General features: G+C 38.7%; 1 protein-coding gene across 2 annotated transcripts in view; it reads right to left on the reverse strand.

Moving 5' to 3' along the window:
* Window positions 1–15,502, reverse strand: part of KATNIP (katanin interacting protein) — a 60,102-nt gene that overhangs the window by 40,457 nt on the left and 4,143 nt on the right. Inside the window, exons 4-11 of one of the 2 annotated variants that reach the window (XM_054213177.1) lie at window positions 12,426–12,508; window positions 10,161–10,295; window positions 7,984–8,245; window positions 7,230–7,379; window positions 4,996–5,159; window positions 2,840–2,952; window positions 2,289–2,403; window positions 1,680–1,886 (exon numbers count right to left, since the gene is read on the reverse strand). In XM_054213177.1, the coding sequence (XP_054069152.1) occupies window positions 1,680–1,886; window positions 2,289–2,403; window positions 2,840–2,952; window positions 4,996–5,159; window positions 7,230–7,379; window positions 7,984–8,245; window positions 10,161–10,295; window positions 12,426–12,508 (1,229 nt within the window). The remainder of the gene's footprint in view (window positions 1–1,679; window positions 1,887–2,288; window positions 2,404–2,839; window positions 2,953–4,995; window positions 5,160–7,229; window positions 7,380–7,983; window positions 8,246–10,160; window positions 10,296–12,425; window positions 12,509–15,502) is intronic. The other variant, XM_054213178.1, reaches the window with a different exon arrangement.

Genomic DNA, 15,502 nt, shown 5'->3' on the forward strand with positions numbered 1-15,502 from the left:
ACACTAATAAATATAAAAAATCCCTGATCTTCAGTAAGAGTACGTCTGGTCTCAAAGACAAATGTACACCTAAATGATCAAAGACAGAAGTGTTTTAACCATAGTAAAGTGAGTTTTCCACAAAGTAAATTTTTATGTTAGCTTTCATTCTGTTGAAAGTATTAGTTGCTTGGAGATTCATTAATTTGTTGGTTTTTCTAATACACCCAAAAGCTTTCCTGTACGAGCTGAAACGTACAGAAACTGGAAATGCTGCTTTGACTTCTGAAGGAGTCCTGCAGTTCAGTTATCATGTTCTATGGCCATATTCCCTCTCCAGATTGCATCTTCTCTGCTGCAATCCCTTTGCAGCTTCAAGAGAGATTACAGTGTCACAAATCAAAGGGATATATTAATCAATGAAATATAAAACCTCATTACTCAAGAATTTTGGGATATATAAATATATGAGAAATGCTGAGAATAACAGGTTTATAATGGATTAATGAATATATTACTACATTAATTTATAATTATCTAGAAAGTCTGAGAGTCACTACTACTACTGCTGAGTGTCATCTGCCAGACAGCATGGCCTATAAAGGAGAATGGGTATTTATGACACCCAAACTACCACTTCCAGGACATGGTAAGAAAGATGTTAAGTAAAAATATTTGTCTGGAAATAACAGTCCATACTGAGTTTCAGCTACATTTCAAAATACTGCATATCTGCCCTCTTCTTATTCTCCTTCACCTGGCAAGCAGAAAAGTATCACTAGCATGATTACAATTTATATTTTTTAATAGACTAAGTCATTTAGTATCCTCTTCCACTAAAATGAGAGTAATTTTTACTAGAATCCTAGCTCTGAAGGCCTGTGGAGACAAAGGACATACACGGAACATGCAGCACTAATGAAACGATGGCTGTACAAAGGGTGATGGACATTTGCTGATCTCTTCAGAAGCATCAGGATTTCATATCAGTTATTGTCTTTTTTTCACTGTCTTTAGTGCCTCATGTCTCCTCGTCTTACTATCTCACAAAGGAGACATGAAATACTTTTATCTTGTCACACATTTTTCTTAATCCCTTGTCCAAAACTACCTAGCTACCCATTCTTATTCTTCCATGATCCTTCCCTAGGTTAAAGGATAACAAGGGGACAGAAGAAAATAAGCATGTTTTCTCTTTAAGTTTACTTAAGTTTAATATTAAACACCTGGAAGAGCTTAGTAGTGAAGCTCCCATACCTTCAGATCACAAGAATTACTTAAGTCTATCAGCAAACATACTGTAAAAATGTGAAATTCCGTGTCCTTAAAGTTTTGTAATCTTGTTCTACAGATACCATATTACAGTACTTAAAAAGACGAATTTGTTCTTCATCCAACACAATACCACAGAGTTAATATGGAAGAAGGCAGAGTTAAAGCTGCCTCCTTCCAGTTGCTTGGTTAATTGTGAGGCAAATTAATCAAAATCTGTCTTAAAACAAAATTATAACCAAATACCAACATATTGGACAGGAAAACTGAATTTCTTAGTAATAAATAATATACTCCTTTTTTGAATTATCCGATAGTTGTTACACAAGTCAGGTTTAAAATGCAATCATGTTTCTAAACAAAAACATTAAAGAATTAAAGAATTATTATAATGAGAAATTGTCACATCCAGGACTAAGTTGTCTTACATTTAAGTTCTTATTGACCAAGCAGCACAAGTCTCCTGGGTTGTCAGCATTTCGAATGTCCACATCATGAGGAGAAACAAATATCTTTTCGTTGCATAAATCAAAGAATTCCACCTCGCTCAAGCCCACATTTACTGGATTTCCCCAGTTAGAAAGAAGCTCCATAGTCACATAAATGGCATCACGTACTTCCATACTGGTTGTCATCTGGATTGAAATGAAATATGGTATAAACATAAACAAGAAAAGAACAAAATGTGGAACAAAATAAATACTGACGAGTGAGAAGCAAAAAAGCGTGCAAACTCAAGGCTATCTGGATGACGTTCAATCATTCTGGGTTCCATGAATTCTGCCCCACATTGACTAATAAAATTATGGCAGGGTAAGAGAAGATAACTTATCAGCCTCTTACAAAGCTTAAGAAGAGAACAGCTCTCTGTTCTTTGATTCGTTTGTCATTCTGATGAACAAAGGAACGGTGATAAATTCTCTTCTCTTAGGTTTATTAGTTGACATGGGGCAGAATCGGTAGAATACAGATTATTCAATGTACTCTGATTTCAGCAATACTGGGCAGTATCAGTTATGGTGCACGTATACACAAACCTTCTCTCTCAACGTGGAATCTACTTCAGATTTGCCATCAGACAGGAATATGTCATTAGCACAGGCAGTGTGGCTCTCAGGCTCCGGAAGGACTTTCAGAAGTTTCTTCTCTTGTCTGAAACATACATATTCTTTTATCTGTTACTTCCTCATAATTCTTGTATTTTTAGGAAATAGTTTTTTGGTGCAAAGGTGAAGACATGACAGGATGTACCCACAACACCCCACAGAAGAATCCCATGTACCCCCACACTGAAGGACAACTGTTGCAGCATCCCACCTTAGACACACCGAGTGTGGTTCAAAGCCTGGGCTCCAGCTCTCAGCTGGGTCTGAGGCAGTCTGAGAAAGTAATACATAGGTAATGTTGGCAGTTCCCCAATCACAGATACTGGCCCGAGGCTGGAACCCTCTCCCTCATTTGCTACCACTTGCATGACATCTCAGGTACCTAAAGGTTATCAGGTGTAGTGGTATTACACTGCACCTAGTGGTATACTGGGAAATATCTCTTCAAAAAAGGAAGCTAGCCTTAAAGGAAATATAAATACCTGCTTCCAGAAGGACAAATTCTCTCAACAACTTTTGTCACTGCAGTCTTTGCCTGGCTTTTTTCTGGAGGTTCAGCCATTGCAGAAACAACAGATGAAAAAGAAAATTTCTTCTAAGTAAGAAAAAGATGAACATGTTTCATTCACATTGTTCTCCACATAACGAGTATCAGTCTGCATCTCTGGAATAAATGAGAGTTTGGTCCCAGCTCTGGTCTCAGCTAACCTTAGCTGATCTGTAACTCCATACTGAGGTAAAGCCCATTTAACAGAATTGGTTTTGATTTGCAATGAAAAAGCTGAGCTTGGAGCTTGGTCTTCTATGTGGAAGAAGAGTAACATAAAAGCATTCTCTGATGACTATTAAAAATATATACATGTGTGTCTGAAATCTCATTGTATACATTTGGTAAGACTCAGAATTGGCCAAAGTCAACTAAGTCTGCGTAGACTTTCTCCTTCTCCTAAAAAGGATCGTGAAGATTTTAAACCCAAAAAAGCTCAGTTTTATTAGAATAAAAACTTGATTTATTGTTTTAAGTATAGAACTATCAGTAGTGACTGACTATCTAAGAGAAAACGGAGTGAGAGTCCTGCAGTTCTTACAACGCTTTGGGCTCTTTCTCTTCCTGTGCCCCACTTTATAAGTATACCCTGCTCCCTTTGTTATTTTTCTTAAACATGTGTTGGTAGCTTCTGTCAGAGACAGAATACTCAGCACAGTGAGCAACTAGTTAGATGAGGAATGGCAGTCCTGTTCTTAGGTCACTTCCATTTCTATACTTCTTGAAGAGAAAGAGAACTTTAAAATGCTTAGAAGTTAATTACTTTTTTAGTATTAAAAATTCTGCATTGTTATACATTTAAATATCAAAGGCCAAGTTCCACAATCCCTTAATTGCAAAATTAAATTACTTGGAAGATCATTTAGGTCAGCTTTAAGACTGAGAACTCACAATGGGTTTTTGAAACTCCACCTCAAGCGTCAGGGTAAAATTATGTCTATTTTAAGTATTATTTCATTATTTTTCATTTAGGCACAATAATATTAAAATTAGTCCTAATGTTAGCAGGAAGATATATTATGTGAGAATATTCAGTGGAATTTGTTCTCTCAATCACAAAGCTATAAATATCTCAAAAACAAGAGGAGTAAGATTGAAAAGTTGACCCAGTGGTGAAATCATATGTAAAGTACTTACCTATAGTAAAAGAACATTTTCACCTTTGTTCCTAACCCAAACTCCCCAGAAACCTAACGCTGGCTCAGCGATGACAGTGGATACATGTTCATCATAACATCAACTCACAACTTCAGGGAGCATCGGCTTAGATTAAAGTAGTCAGCTGTCTTGGAAACTCTCAGAATTGAAATGAATGCCAAGAATGCCTAGGCATCTCTCTTTTCCTTCCTAAAAAAAACTAAGTCTCCTAAACATCAAACTGGAAGCAGACTTTGAATCCATGAACACTGTCCATGACAGATAGTTTTGTAAATTTCAGTTTATCCTTAAATTTCTTTATGTATTTTCTTTCTGTTAGGAGAACTGAATTATTGGTTATGCTCAAAGTTTAGCTAGGATTGTCAACACAAATCTCCTCATTCTTTAACTTAACAAGGAATAATGGTCTGACCTGAATCAGAAGGGAATGGATTTTTGCTGATTTCCTTGAGTGAGTTCTTAATTGCTTTTAAACATGGTTGGAGATAAGAGATGTACACACATTGGTGCGGAAAACCCACACTAGCTCTTCCTCACTAGTAGCTGGTAGTCTTCAAAAGCAGAGCATGTATTAACAGGGAACAGTGCCCATATTAATGGGTCCAGTAGAAAGGTAGGATTTATTGGTATGGAATCACATATTATCTTGTTTAAGAAGCTTCCAGAATGGAAATGGCTCAACCCGGCCTGCAGCTGTGCATTTGACTGTACAGACTTTTCATGTACCCCATCTACCAGTTGCGCAGCGATCCCTGAAATCAAGAGAGAGCTGTGGGATGCTATCCTGAGGAAGCAGATTAAAGAAAACCACCCTATGGAAAAATAATGCAAATTCAATTGCACTTAAGAGGCATCACCATTCATTCATACACAATCCTAATGTGTAAGAGATTGTAAGTCATGGGGGGGTTCCTCATCTGTCTTTTGCCATACCTTTTGAGGGCTTGTAGAAACTGTCTGCCTTTGCAGATCTCTCTGCAAGACTTCATTTTCAATTTGCATCGCTTTAACCACAGCTGAAACTGAGAGATCAGGATCCTTCTCACACACATTCTTTCGAGTTGCTGAAAGCGGTCTTTCTGGTCGGCTTAATGGTCCTGCCACCAAAAGAAGGAAGGAATATTCATTAGGCCGGACATACAAGTATGGGACATTACAACAGCATAGATTTGAAACATACGATTCAGTTACCAACACGGGGCTTTGCTAGCAGTCAGTAACCCTCCTAAGTGAGGCTGAATTGTTCCAATTTGTTTTTGTATTAAGATTCCAGGTCACATCTACTTTAGACAACAGCTGAAACAGTATCAGAAGAGGAGAAAAACTGACAAATGAGAAACGTAATTTTTATGTTTTACGATTTTTGGTACTTGCTTTATTCCAGTATTTAATGGAAACTCCTTGTAACAGTTCATTGAAAAAAACAAATATATAATTTCAGCACACCAGAATTTTTCAGTGTAACTGGGGTGTTCAGCTATTTTGGAGGAATCTCCAGAGACTTCTAGCAAAACAAGGGGAGTCAGGAGTTGCTATTTGCAAGACAAAATAAATGACCTTATCACTTAAGTAGTCATCAAAATGCCCATATGCATTCCAATCTTCCCAAACATCCCGGAGAAACAGAAATGTCACAGCCTATAAACAGGTTTAAAAGAAAGGAAATAAAATTTAACAATAGAGGATCTGAGATTGAACTAAAAGAGAAGCACATGGTTATATTCAAGGACTTCAAAAGTCAAGGGAAGAAAAGAGACTGAAGTTGTACAGACATTTAGATCAAGGGAAAATAGCGAAGAACATGCTGATACGCAAGCGTGCTCATGATGCTGCAGTGAGGTTTATTAAGCAGGAGAGTAAAATGGCAGTGGGTGCTAGTGACACGAAGCCTACCTTGAAAAGACAGGAAGTTAAAACTGAACTGAAATTTGCATGCGTTCACGCTTTTTAAGCCCTATGCCATCTACACTCAAAAAATTTCAACAAGCATTAGTCATCTCTGCAAATATGGGGACAGAATAAAGTCCTTGTTATTTTTCTGTGCTATACCATCCCTCTGAAATGAAATTCACTTCAGGATTTAAAGTGGTAGTTGGACAGAAATGGTTCTACCAAGCACTATTATAACCCGAGAAAATGCTACACGCATCTTTGGAAAGTGGTCAAAGCAAGCATCTGCTCAGACAGATGGTGGGTGAGGGTCTCAGAAGCTACAGAGAGGATTTATTCTGAAGCCAAAAAGAATTAGCTTCTTTTCCTCAATTTGGTTTTCTGCCAATTAAGAAACTAATATTTTTGACTCTTCAAAACCATTAGCTTTATTGCTTTTTTGGGACACACCTGGATTTTGCTTTTTTGAAAAGAGTGTTTTAACCACAGGGTATGGTAAGTCTGAAAACTTTATCTGAGACCTCTCAAAACAAAAGTTCAGACTTGTTCAACTAAGGACTGTGCTGAAATAACAACTGCAGCCATGATTTCAGCCCCTAGATCTGGGGTTTGGTTTGGGTTTTTTTTGCCGAGGTAGAGACCACACTTTAGCAGCAGATTTCTACAATAAGTAGCAGTGCTGTTAAAATGGTGTTCTCCAGCACAGGAAAAAACATTTTCCAGTATGGTACTAGATACCAGCGTATCTACCCAGCACTGGAGACTGCTCTGCAGTGTTCAAGGTGTAATTCAAGTGCAGTCCCAAGCAGCAACAGAGCAAGTTTTGCTGTGCTGTGGAAAACTCTGCCTTTATTGCTATGAATGCGTTGTGTTCAAAATCTTCCAGCACAGCATCAGTTGCTGATTTTTGACAAGACACTCTTCTGTTAATACCGTAAGGAACAGATCTCCATGAGGAAAGTGGGAAACAGAGCAAGCACAAGGACTGAAAGGAAGAGGGAAAAAGTCTTATGCTGTGGAAGCCAAAAGAGAAGGAAGGTAGCGAAGATGTAGCAGAAGGCTGAAGTACACAAAGTATACAGGCTCTGGACTTTCTCACAACTTTACTTAAGTCAAAACACTCGAGATGGTAAAAACAACAACAAAAAACCCACCCGCCCCACCAACAGCTAAGCAAAATCACATAATGACAGATGTGTGCTGAAATTACATCTGAGCCAGAGGGGGAAAAAGCATGAAAACTCTCATTACTGACATTAGATATTTTTACTTCTTACTAGAATAAATTCTTTCATGTCTTTCCTGCTGCAAGAACTCAGCAGAGAGTGGCCGAGTGATTTTATTTTTTACCACAATTGGTCTGACAGGAATGTACTTTTCAGCATTATCTTTTCTTTTTGCCGAGAGAACTCGTAGTGACTTCATGTCTGCAAGATAATAAGGGAACAGAAATAATCAATTTCAGAGCTATTTAGGAGCAGCTAGTCAGAGAAAACTTACTGGATCTTAACTGCTAAAATTTTGCCATTTTAATTATGCTGGCAAAGTGATAACCTCCATACTGCCTCCTTTTCACTGATCCTGTTCTATTGATGTAGAAGTACATCTGCATGGCTTGCACTGACTTTGTGCAACAAATATATATCATTATAAGGTACCAATATATCTCATCTGTACCAGATATTTACCTGCATTACTGTCAAGAAGAGCAAAAATATAAAAAAGATAATAATCTCTTGAGAAATCTCACAGACAGTCTGAGACAATCTCAGTTCAACTGTCTAGGCCTGGTGATACGCGGGTTAAACCAGGGCTATATTTTTGTCTTTGCAAAAAATTTCTTAACCTAGTAGCAAGAGGATGCGAGTCTCCCAAATCAGGAGATTAAAACAACAGGTTTGCTGAAGAGCAAGAAAACTCATGAGAGCATGGAGTAACCATCAACGATTAACCAGCAGCAATTCCCTTAAAAGTAATGCTCTCAAAGAATTATTACAGTACTATATGAGTGCATAATACACAGAGACTTACTGCTTTGATCCTGGTTGAACTCCAACACAGTAAGGGCACCAGAATCAAGGCTAGAGCATCTCCCAGTATCCTGACGTTCAGAAGCTTCCTTCTGCAGTGATCTACTGCTATTCAACTGAAGGTCTGCAAAGCTTGTGATTGTTTCCTCAGTGGGAGATAGTTCTGAAAACACATCCTCTTCAACAGAGTCATAGTCATCGCTACAAGAGTCTTCTTCCATCCTTTTCTCTTCTACACTGACTTGCATGCTTCGTCTCAATTCCTGGTACAATTCAAACAGATTTGTCAGAAAAGCTCAAACACGCATTTTAAAATAAAGAAATGTGGCTGCCTCTTCCTCCCCTAGGAGAAAAAAAATAATCTTCTCATGAACTCAGTGCCAAATTCTGTAGGCCACGGAATTTCTATGATCAAAACCAATTTTTAGGAATAAGTTACTAACAGTAAGTAATATATTTTTCCAGTCTCACACAGTTAGATTACTGTATCTTTTGGCTTGCTATCTGAAGGCTTGCTGCAATCCAGATTTTCCAAATGCCTTCACAAGCCTGCAAAGCTGATGTAATAGCAACTTCTTTGTAAGCAATTAGATAGCCGATAATAGACCTGTCTTATACACGTCTGTTCTTCAAAAAAACAGTAGAAGATACATGTGGTCTAATGCACTAAGCTTCCACTTTGCACAGGTTTTTTTTAAGTGGACACATCATAGCAGGATTTTATACAAAAATTAATCTATTTTGAAAATTACTGTGGAAAAAACTGCCCTGCCTCTCTCAGCATATGCCACAAAGAGCATAGACGATGCTGGAGAGCCTCGTGTTTTTATGAATGCAAAAAGAAAAGACCTTGCCTATCTTAAATGCTTTTTTTCCCTACTTTATTGGTATTAGAGTTTGCGATAAGTATAGGTAAGCAAACCGTATACGTAAAATGAAAACCTGACACTATCTTAGGTACAAATGAACTGTGACAGTGTATGTTCAGTTTGCAATGAAAAGCTTCAAGCTGCTCTTCTGCTACAGATTGCACTTGTTAGGAAATCCATGTTGACAGAAACATATTACAAAGAGCAGGCAAACTTTGGTTAAAAAGAAGGTCTATAAGCAACCTGAGGCTTGATATTGAGCATGTGTTTACAACAGTCAAGACTAATATTTCTGGCTATTTGACAGGGAATTGTACACGCTTTCTTTCAGTTTGAAACTCATTTTAACAAGACATTCAAGAAAACAAGTTATAGCTCCAGAAAAATCAGAAGTATTTCCATTTGGGACACAAAGAAAATAGGGGGTTTTGTTTAAAATTATTGGCTTACTACTTACACATAAATAATTATAAATATCCATCACTGTAAAAAAGTTACTGATTTGTAGAGTAAAAAAAATAATCATAATCTCAAAAGCAATATAGGAAAGACAGAAAGATGCAAGCTAGGAAAATATGCTTGGGAAGCTTTTCTGATGGCAGTGGTAAGATCTTTAGACAGTTTCATACACAGATGCTCCTCCACTACCCAGAAAAGCTTTACTGATGTCATTAATTAGTTAGGCAGAAAACCATTCATAAATTTTTGTTCATTTCTTTATTTTTTTTAATGACAGGACATTTGTGAATTGTGCTAGAACAAACTGCAATTAGTAACTAAATGGAAGGCTGAACTGTCAAACAATGGAGTCGATGCAGTAACAACCCTTGATGGAAAGCAACTGTATTGATTATAATATTTTTAAAACTTTACTCTGACTTCTGTTAGGTAAAACAACGACATGCAAAAATTTTAGCACGATAATTCAAAAATTAACCTAAACCCTGAAAAAGTTGTTTAAGCGTTCTCTAATCCGACAGACAAGAGTGACGTTCATGTGGACAATCATTAAGTGAACTGGGTCTCCTTGCATGAAATACCCTGGTTCTATCCAAGAGACAATATTTACCTCTTTAAATCAGGACTGAACATGTTACAGTGTTGCTGACTGAGATAAGATTTTCAAAGTAGTTTTACTTTTTCTTATCATTTTTTTCCTTCTTTATATCACATGTCATCAATGTGAAATTATCAAGTGAAAGAAACACCATATACTGGGTCTGCATGCTCTAGTCAAGACCGATACCTGGGTCCGTTCGCATTTCAATTGACACTACCATGAACAATAGAAGGCAACTGCCAATTGTACCTGGGAGTAACGGAGAGGATCATCGCCATTTGTCTCCACGCTCAAGCTCTCATAAGGTTCAAAATCCTCAGAATACCCAAGAGGAGGTTTAATGCAGAGTTTAGGCCCCCTTTCTGTTTTAATCTCCACAGTTTTCTGTTAAAAGAAGCATTCAAAGAAATTAGACATCTTTTGTGCTATCAGCAGTACAAAAAGAATAATCATCACATTTTACATAACAATAACTAGATCAAGCAACCCTTTTCCCTCTGTTCCACAGAAGGTTTCTGTCCTCCCTGAGCTCACCTTACGGCCCCTGCATTATGGTTTAACTGCCCTAATCAAACCACCCACCCCAGAGTGGGTCAGGCCCAGCACGCATCACGTGTTTGGCACCAAAGTGAGCAGGTTCACCCCCTCACCTCACCAGATAAGTGAAAAAATAGGGGTAGGGATACAACAATCAACAAAACAGCTGAAGTCTGCAATCACTTAAAGCGCGGGCATGAAATGCTGCAAGAAGTGCTGGTGGAACAACCTTATGGCGAAAGCTCTCAAAGCTGCTTCTGGGGAATTGGCACACACGGGTGCCTCTCTGAAATGCATCTACACAAATGGAGAACAAACACATGGGGAACAAACAGGAGGAGGCAGAAGCTTGTATCCGGTTACAGGGCTATGACCTCACTGGGATCACAAAGATACAGTGGGATAGCTCGCAAGACTGGAGTGCTGCCATGGATGGATAGAGGCACAGGCTCTTTAAGAAAGACAGGCTGAGAAGGTGAGAAGGAATTGTCATCCGTTATGTGAGTTAGTTCATGCTGGTGTTCGTGCACTCCTCTACCACTTTGTAAGAGCCAGGAGCAGAGACGGCCCAGATAGAATATCCTAAGGCAACCTGGCTTTTGACAGAATGTGTTCTTTCAATAAGTCTATCTTCACACCTCATAGCATACCTTAGCACAGCCGAAGTTGGACAGCTTTGAACATGAATTTCTAGGTCCTCTAGCTAGCCAAAAAACCCACAGGAAAACATACTGGGAAAGTAAACTGCTGTCTGGCACAACCTTAATCTCACTCAGTGGTTGCACATTTCCTTAGCTAAATAATTCCAGTTGTTTATTAAGATACTATAAATCTGCTACCCTCCCATCCAATTCGATAAAAGACTTAAGGTGTCATTCTAAGCTAGTCTCAAGTATTAGCTTGTTTTAAGCAGCATAGCTACCTATATTTGGCTAACTTTCCAATCCAGTCAAGAGGAGATACCTCTCTCTTCATTTGGCTCTTGTGATTAGAATGACATAGGTTATGACTAGCCACACATTTGGCAAATTTAGCAAACAAGTTCTGACAGGCCAGTATGTAAGCAGTGATCTACTGAGAGAAAGAGCAGCGGGGAAAATTAATTCCACTAAGCAGTAAGGGCAATAAATAAAGTAATACAGCCTTAAACCTTGAATGTGCTATATTTGCTGAAAGAAAAGAAAAGCTGCATGACATGAACACATGATCCGCAGTGACACAGACTCCTGGGCCCCAGTCACTCAAGCACAGACTGGACATCCAGCCAGGGCGATTCCTAATCAAGTAGGATAATTAATTGGATGACATGTCTCAGTTGCTCAGAATTCACATTTGTTCTGTTAGTTAAGTCATACTCCTTCACAGGTTAAGTCAGATCCTTCTTTAGGCCAGAAGAAAAAAAAAAGATCACTGAGGTTTCTCCAGTGAACCAACGACTATGTAGCTAATGGCTCCAAACTTCTCATAGGCCAGATTATTTTTATTATCTATATGCATTTTCCTGTCTTCTGATCTAGGAGAATCTGTCACAGATTATAATTCAAGCAATGTAAATTATACCTCTGTGTCCCTTAATGCTATTTCAGGGTGCAGAAAAGCAGTGACAGACAGGGATGTATCTCCAAAATGAGATTTTCCATCCTTTGTGCTAGATAAGGTCTCTAGGCTTGCCATCAGAGATGTCAAGCAACAGCTGTTCTGCTGGAGGACAGATTGAGCCAATCATGTCAAGGCTACAAAAGTTTCTGTGATGGATGTCACTGAAACCAGACCCTTTCAATGAGATTTGCCTCTTTAGGCTTCAAAGTAGACACAGAACTGGTCAGGGTATCATTTCACATCGTCACTCAGTATCCAGACCAAACCAAGACTCAGATTCTCCAAGAGTCCCAAGTGCTAGTTGCAACCAATTTCCCCTAAAATTATTCATGATCTAAGAATTAGTTCAATGATGCATTCTTTCAAACCGTTTCTTACCTGAAGCCAACCTCTGCGTTGTATTTTGCTTGGTGCAGTCTGTGTGCTGCATCCTTGCAACTCATGCTCTTCTAGCTGGGCTGCTTTTTCAGAAGATAGAGACAAGAATTAGAAGACAGCAAATAGAAGTATGGTATTTGATGATATACACCTTAGTTTGCGTTCTTCCCCCCGCCCCCCCCCCCAAGATGAGGACAGAAGAATAAGTCTTTGACATGTGAATGGTATCAACAATTGAAAAGGCATTCAACTTCAGATACTGGCTAATTCTGTATTAGTAGCAGGAGTTTTGAATCTCTTTGGGGACAGTCATCATCACACGTATTCAAGAGAATAAATTGATTAAAGATACATTAGCTTAACAGCAAGTAAAGCTCCACATTCATTGATACGAAAGTATAGACATATGTTCTAGAATAGGGGCGCCCATCATTCTAACTCCTAACTGGGTAGACAGCAAGCTGTCTTTGGAAGCCAACTCAGCCTAGAACCCATACTAGTGAAGGCAGACTCTGATAGACAGGGTCCCAGTGAACAACAGGTGACGTGCTGGGTTTACAAAGGAATTGTGTGTATTTACTCTCAAACTAAGGAAACATAAGTTATTGGCAGATTAAACAGAATACATTAGGTATTTAACATACTGTGCAGAGACGGATTCTCCATTTCCAAGTCATAAATGAAAGACAAACAATTGTTTTCCTTCATTTCTAAGGCAAGGAAGAGTTGGTTCCAGAACTTCTGCAAAAATTCTGTGTATGGTCAAGCAGAACTACAGGTTCCTGTGCTGGAAATGGTCCTGACTTATAATGGGACAATAGATTTTTGAGAAGGTGCTTTGATTGAGACAAACATCTTGCAGGTCACATCAGCATCCTTAATGGAGCAAGGACATCACCAACACTCTCAAGAGCATCCTAAATAAAAGCATCTCATTTCCTCTGTCCAAGACAGATTTATAGCTTCCATTTCTTCTCAGTGGAGAAAAATAGCTGATGCAAAACCTTTTTTCTGTAAGCCATAATTTAATGGTCACCCTAAGACAGCAGAAACTGGCACTACCAATAAAAGAAGCAGTCGTCCTACAAAGGTCATAGAAAGATTTAGTTTGGGAAGAACCTCTGGAGGTCACCTAGTCCAACTTTCCATTCAAAGCAGGGCTTACTTTAAAATTAGATCAGGTTGCTCATTACAACTCTCAATACCACATTTTCTTTTTTGGGTTGGACAACACTACAGGCACCAGTGCAGTGACCTGCTCAGAGAATTGATACGGCCAAGTTTTAACTGAGGAAAAACATAAAAGAAAGATTACTTTTAATTGTTGTCAATTGTGCAATCTGGTTTGCTGTGAGATTGCACAAATGCTGGTACAATAGGAGAGGAACAGGATAGGACTGTTCCTGGGGCAAGAGTGTATGCTTATGTCAACTCAGAGTGATCATAAAATTACAGAGCAAGAAGAACCAGATGTTGTTCTGTTGCTTCAAGGACAGCGTCTCTTAGGCCTCAAACAGGACTAAGAACAGAGAGAAAAAGGAATGGACTGCTCCAAGGAAAAAAAAAAAAAACTAGAACTCCTTCTACTCCAGCAGGCTATTCCTAAGTAACTCCAGAAATACTTTGCAGTCATTAGCACTGGTGCTGATTGCTGTGAGACTCTTCTAGCACTAAAGGTGAACTGTCCTGACATTACAATGCTAGAAGCGTGGTCTGATTCAGTCACTGCTTTGGGACAGAATTGGAAGCATCTTTCACTTTCACATCCTAAGAAATCCATCTCTTCTAAGCAACTGCCCAGAAGGCCACTCATGTATGCTATAAATGTAGGTAGGAAAAGGGGACAGGCCCTCATGCTACCACTGCTGAGTATTTGGTTCTCAGTGTTTTATGATGGATTCATGTGACCAGGTCTCTCTAAACCAGGAAAAACAGTAGTTCAAATCCCAGGGAGAAGCTGATGCAGCTGAGCAAGTCATCTGTGTTACAAACATTACTTTAGAACAAAAACGTCCTTCTCATGGGATGGATGGGATTTGAATACCAACCACTACCTGTTTTGGCACACAAAATAGGTCCACTGGTGTCATTCCCTTGGAGACTTGAGCTGACCTTGCCTATTCTAGTAGCCAAAAACTAAGCAGTATATCATCAAAATATTTGTCATAATCAAAGGAGACGCCATGCTAGCCTTAAGACACATCTTTGTGACCACACTGACATTCACTGGAAGTACATACATGGTTGTGAGACTATGTCTGGGTTATACACCCAAAGAAATGACAGTATACCTAGAGACCAGCTTCGCTACCTTATAAGCCCATCATTTACTTTAATTCATTTACCAAGCCTAAGTGTTAAAAGTTTATCAATCACTATTATCATGAATTACTCCTAGGGAACACAAAGAAAATAGTCCAGACAAAGAGATTTACGATGACACTTTCAGGAACCACAAAGAGGGATTTGTGCCCATTCTGCATTATTAAGTATCCCACATTCCTAATTTTTCAGTGAAGACTAATCCCACAGATGGATGCTTTAGAAGTAATAAATGATGCAATAACTCTCATGGGAGATGGATGGGGAAGAAAATTCAGTGCTGTATCTCAGCTAGAAATCATTTCTGTATGTAAAATCACATTCAATCATTGAGAGGAAATGCCTAGAAATGAAACGGAGCACAAAATTGCTAAGGTACTACCCCTGGGCAAGAAGCTTATACAGATCACCAATGACTCCCACTCTGGACTCTAGTGGTAAAATCAAATGGAAGAAGAAAAATGACGGGATGACGATTCAGTCAGTATCTTTCACTGCAGCTACAGATGTTCAAAATAATATTGGATAGCTAAGAAACAGCAAAACACTGAGTTCTCTTCTGCAAAGATAATTCTACTGTCTCTAAGTTGATGGAGCTGAGGAAAGGAACAGAGAGTGCAACTGAAGTCCTTATAGGTCCCTAAGACAAGCTGAATCAAATGGCATGAAGCAACCCTAAAAATAAACAACTCTGGTTAAGCTTAGAGATAACAGCTGCACAACAGAACTTTTAGACGAAATTTCTCTTGTCAGAG

This window comes from Rissa tridactyla, chromosome 8 (assembly GCF_028500815.1).
Source record: "Rissa tridactyla isolate bRisTri1 chromosome 8, bRisTri1.patW.cur.20221130, whole genome shotgun sequence".
Lineage (NCBI taxonomy): Eukaryota > Metazoa > Chordata > Aves > Charadriiformes > Laridae > Rissa > Rissa tridactyla.